Source organism: Lactuca saligna, chromosome 3 (assembly GCF_052625555.1).
Source record: "Lactuca saligna cultivar CGN05327 chromosome 3, ASM5262555v1, whole genome shotgun sequence".
Classification (NCBI taxonomy): Eukaryota; Viridiplantae; Streptophyta; class Magnoliopsida; order Asterales; family Asteraceae; genus Lactuca; species Lactuca saligna.
Genome location: NC_136419.1, coordinates 190,636,820 through 190,642,322, shown reverse-complemented (window position 1 = coordinate 190,642,322; position 5,503 = coordinate 190,636,820). Strand labels below are relative to the sequence as shown.

Genomic DNA, 5,503 nt, shown 5'->3' with positions numbered 1-5,503 from the left:
GATCTAATTCATGGAGTATTTTATGTATTTTGGAGTCTTTGTGTTATAGATGGGTTTTTGATCAACTCCAGAAGCAATGAGTGCTAGATCTTAGCTCCATTCAGTCCCGAGGTTCATAAAAATGCAAGCTTTATGGTGTATTTTGGTCCATTCAAGCATTAAGACCTTTGTTAAGTCCTTATTGAGCTTTTGAGTCCCCTTTTACCATGCGAGCATGTAAAGTTGCCAACTTTACATGATAAATAGTCTTAAGGAAATTGATCTGAGAGTTTGACACTTTGTCTTAACTGATTAAGGACTTATTGGAGTGAAAAGGTGGTTTAAGAAGTACGCGAGGTGTACTTAAGAGTACGCTCAACATAATGTTGAGCTTGTGCATAATGGACTTGTACAATATGCTTCATTGGCGAGTATGCAGGGCGTACCATTCGGGTACGTTGGGCGTACTCCCCAGTGTGTCGTTTTGGGCTTTTTGAGGTTTGGGTCATTGTTAGGTTTTCTTAGTTGGGCCTTGTAGGGCCATTAGACTTCGATGTTGGGATTTTGATTTGTATCTTTTGGGCTCCTTTGGATTTAGGCCCATAATGGGTTTTCGGGGTCCAATTTGGAGGATTGGTCCATATTGGGCTTTAGAGCATCATTTAGGATTTGGGCCTTCGAAGTAGCTGAGTTGGGCCTTGACTTTAGGCCAAGCGAGTTAAGGGGTAGAATGGTCGTTAACCCTGGGTTTTGGGCTATGTAGCTTAGACTCTCAGTTATGGGTCGGAATTCAAATATTAATTGGATGTTATTTGATATTGATAACGCGTGGATTTTCCGGACCAACGGTTAGAGATTCTTTCAATTGTTTATCAGCAGATTGAGGTGAGTTTTCTCACTATATCTATGGGTTGACTGTACCAATGTCATTCCATTACTTGTTATGTGGAATGCTAGTTGTCTTTGTGATACTTTCTTGGAAGACACCAGGGGTAGCCTGTGACATTTGTATGAAATACCATGGGGGTAACCCATAACACTTGGATGTCAGACCATGGGGCAGCCGATAGCATTTTAAGGAAATACCATAGGGGTAGCCAATGATACTTGAATGTTAGACCATGGGGGAAGCCCATGGCATTTCAGGGGAAAGACCATAGGGGTAACCCGTGGCAAATATATGTATGATATGTGGTATTTTTGGGGATCTCACTAAACTTTGTTCTTACGGTTTTCAGTTTATGTTTCAGGTAGTTCTGTTTTCTCGAGATGATTGTAGAGCACACACCACTCGATTCCACATTGTATGATTCACTCTGATTATTACGATGTATTGATAAAATTTAATTACTTGGTTTTATGACAACGATATGGTTAAATTTAGTTACAACCGGTTATAAGGGTAAAATATGAACAAATTCAAATAATTCAGATGTAAATTAAATACGAAAAAAAATTCAATAACTAAATATAATAAAACTCAAAATTCGTTACCATTTCAAATCATTATCCCATATTATAATGATGATAATCTTTACCTTTAGTGTATGAACTCTATCATAACTATCAAGGATCACCAATAGGATAAAAAATGGTATGAAATTATTTAATTTTTCTATCTTACTCAATTTATTTATAATTTTTTTTGAACGGCTATGTTAGTATGTGTTTAGGATTGAATCCAAAAACTTTTGGTTAGAAACTTCTAATTAGACTAACAAGTGGGCTAGCCGAACTTATAATTAAATTAATTTATAATTGCATATTAAAATCTACTACTATTCTTGGTGCCGCCTTAAATGATTTGGGAAAATGACTTAAGAGGGTAACTACCTCTTATCCGTGTTCACATATTAGCAACATCTTTTTTGTACATTATAAAGCAACTAACTTGTTTTAACTGTTTAAATTACACCAATATTACCAGCTAATATCTGTTTTAACCGATAACTCAAAGGGAAAATGACTTAGGACGGTAACTATCTCTTATCCGTGTTCACATATTGGCAACTTCTTATTTTTTGTACATAAGAAAGCAACTAACTTGTTTTAACTGTGTAACATTCCAAAAATCATGACCAAAAAATTTCTTTTTTTAATTTAATACTAAAACCATAATTGTCAAACCATTAATTTAATACTCCGGCATCGGGTCCCGCCCGACATCAGGCCCCGTCTGGTATCGAGCCCCGCTCGATATACAGATATGTCTTTTTTAGGCACCGCCTGTCTCCAGGGCCCGCCCACTAAACACATACAATCCTATAACATGCTAACACATAAAAAAACATACTCTACTGTATCCCTGTCATAAGAAACATACTCTGGTAATAATGAGATACAAAACATGGTTCGTACTCAACTAGTGATGAGATACGGGAGCTCGTCCACACTCACCTCTTTACCAGGCACATACAAGTATCATACATACAACAAGTATAATCTAACATGAAAACATTCCTCAGGCACCCGCTCGACATCAGATCTTGGTCTGGAATAACATACTAGCAAACAATGCCTATGGCTAACCCCCGAGTCTTCCTACTCATAGACTAAATGGGCTGGGATTGTGGTCTTAGACCCATTCACAGAGTGAGGAGACTCACCTTGCACTGCTGAAGCACTGACTGGAACTAGCTGAGTACGGACGAAGTTCTGTATCTCATTATTAGCAGAGTATGTTTCTTAGGACAGGGATACAGTAGAGTATGCTTCTTTATGTGTTAGCATGTTAGATGATTGTATGTGTTTAGCGGTCGGGGCTCGGAGACAGGTGGGGCCTAAGAGAGACATATTTGTATACTGAGCGGGGCTCGATGCCAGGCGGGGCCTGGTGTCGGACGAGGCCCAATGCTGGAGTATTAAATTAATGGTTTGACAATTATGGTTTTAGTATTAAATTAAAAACGAAATTTTTGGTCATGATTTTTGGGATGTTACACAGTTAAAACCAATGTTCTAAAAAGCTCGTCAGGGCTCCGCCATGACGCCACCTTAACTCATATATGTGTATAAAAATGAATAATAGTTGAAAATACATATAAAAATATTAATTATATAGAAATTTGCCGCCTTAAGTCACGCCTTACAAACGTCGTGACTCGCCAAGGCTCGGAAAAGCTTGAGGCTTGACATTGCCACCAAGTCACGCCTTACGTTATTTAGAACCTTGGTTAAAACAAGTTAGTTTCTTTCTTATGTACAAAAAATAAGAAGTTGCCAATATGTGAACACGGATAAGAGGTAGTTACCCTCCGTAATCATTTTCCCTTTAAGTTACCTGTTAAAATATGTATTAGCCGGTAATATTGGTATAATTTAAACAGTTAAAACAAATTAGTTGCTTTATTATGTACAAAAAAGAAGAAGTTACCAATATGTGAACACAGATAAGAGTAATTACCCTCCTAAATCATTATCCCAAATGATTTTATGCATCTATCTCTGTCTCTTCTACTGCTACTTGGTTTGTTGCCTCATTGGCTTGGTCTATTCATGTTTTGGTGATCTTTTGTTTTGTATTTCGTCTATTTGTATTGCATATGGGAATAAAAAGGCGCCTCGCTTTTTCAATAATAATGATCCGTTTATATTGATTAATTTTGTTATGATTTTATTTTATTTTTTTGTTTTTTTCAATAATGATCCGTTTATATTGATTATTTTTTTTTCAATAATTATCCGGTTATATTGTTTTTTTTCATTGGCTTGGTCTAAAAACGTGCTAATTGGAATTATATTTTATTCATAATACGATTAAAACAATAAAACTTATCAATATGATCATTAATTAAAAAAAAAAAAAAGTGAAAGCTTAAAACGTCAAAACTCGCTTAAAAGTTAAACATATCTTATCTTCAATCTTCATTCTTCAGTGAACAGTAATACAATCATTTTTCACAAACAATACAAAAAAATGACTTCCATCACTGCAACTGAAACCCCACCTTCACTCATCTCATCCTACAATCGATCAGCAGAACTCAAAGCTTTCGATGAAACAAAATCCGGAGTCAAAGGCCTCGTCGACACCGGAATCCGCCAAATACCTCGCATCTTCATCCACCCACCGGAAACCTCCCCCAAAACCTCCACAACTCTCGAGATTCCAATCGTAGACCTTAATTCAACCGATAAAGCATCAACGGTGGAGAATATCCGTGTCGCCTCGGAGAATCTAGGATTTTTTCAAGTAGTGAATCACGGGATCCCTGTGAGTGTTATGGACGAGATGCTTCAAGGAGTTCGTAGATTTCACGAACAAGATGTGGAGGTGAAGAAACGGTTTTACACAAGAGATCGTACGAGAACAGTAGTGTATAATAGCAATTTTGATCTGTATAGTTCCGCCGCCGCGAGCTGGAGAGACACCTTCTTTACATCTATGGCTCCGTCGCCTCCGCCGCCTGAGGAATTGCCGGAGGTTTGCAGGGACATACAAATCGAGTACTCTAATCAAGTGCTGAAACTAGGAAGCTTACTATTCCGATTGATCTCAGAGGCTTTAGGGCTGAAGGCAAATCATCTAACAGATTTGGATTGTGACAAAGGGCTTTCATTCCTTGGTCATTGTTATCCTGCTTGTCCACAACCAGAACTAACCATGGGTACAACCAAACACACAGACAGTGGATTCCTAACTGTTCTTCTACAAGATGAAATCGGAGGACTCCAAATTCTCCATCAAAATCAGTGGATTGATGTTCCTCCAATCCCTGGTGCGCTTGTGATCAACATTGGAGATCTATTACAGGCAAGTTTAGTTTTTGATTTTGATTACTCAAAAATCAAAATTGGAATCATTTTTTTTTTCTTTTTCAGATGATATCGAATGACAAATTGAGGAGTGTGGAGCATAGAGTGGTGGCAAATGAGAAAGGGCCGAGGGTGTCGGTGGCGTGTTTCTTCAGCTCCTCGTTAGCGACGAAGGTGTATGGTCCGATCAAGGAGCTGATTTCCGATGACAACCCACCGAGGTATAGAGAAACCACCGTTCAAGACTATATTCAATATTCCTTCTCGAAAGGCCTTGATGGTGTTCCTCGTTTGCTTCATTTGAAGCTCTAAATTATATCACGAATTTGTATATACCTACTTTAATTCATTATTAGACTCATCGTTTTGATATGAAAAATGATCTGAATAAATATGTTTTACTTTTGGGTAAATTACCCAAATGGTCCCTATGCTTTGAGGTAATGTGTATAAATTGTCCCTACTTTTTTTTTAAAAAAAAATTAGGACAGTTTTATGACATGTTTTTGTTACGCATCATGTGTAAAAAACTATTTTACCTGTGATAGTTTCTTTTTCAGTTAATTTTTTTTATTATGTATAAATTAGTGAAATCATTCTTTTGGTTATATGAAATTGTAGAAACTTGTAAAAAAAACTGGGGCTTTGCCCCGAGTCCGTTTTTTTACAATAGAATGCAATAGGGATTAAACTTGTCAAACTGTGAAAAATATTGTAGTTAAATTTTGTAATGATAACAAGAGTAAATTATTGAAATCATCCCTGTGGT

General features: G+C 37.0%; 1 protein-coding gene across 1 annotated transcript; it reads left to right on the top strand.

Annotated features, from left to right (window-relative positions):
• Window positions 1–3,816: 3,816 nt before the first annotated feature.
• LOC145037662 (1-aminocyclopropane-1-carboxylate oxidase homolog 1-like) lies at window positions 3,817–5,161 on the top strand. Its single transcript, XM_078986358.1, has 2 exons — window positions 3,817–4,732; window positions 4,801–5,161. Exons 1-2 carry the CDS (start codon window positions 3,896–3,898, stop codon window positions 5,044–5,046), a joined length of 1,083 nt encoding a protein of 360 aa, XP_078842484.1. The 5' UTR covers window positions 3,817–3,895; the 3' UTR covers window positions 5,047–5,161.
• Window positions 5,162–5,503: the final 342 nt, after the last annotated feature.

Excerpts from the sequence above, each read along its gene's own strand:
- LOC145037662 (XM_078986358.1), top strand. The coding sequence starts at position 3,896 with ATGACTTCCATCACTGCAACTGAAACCCCACCTTCACTCATCTCATCC. Across the intron at positions 4,733-4,800 it reads ACATTGGAGATCTATTACAG|ATGATATCGAATGACAAATT; the intron begins GCAAGTTTAGTT and ends TTTCTTTTTCAG.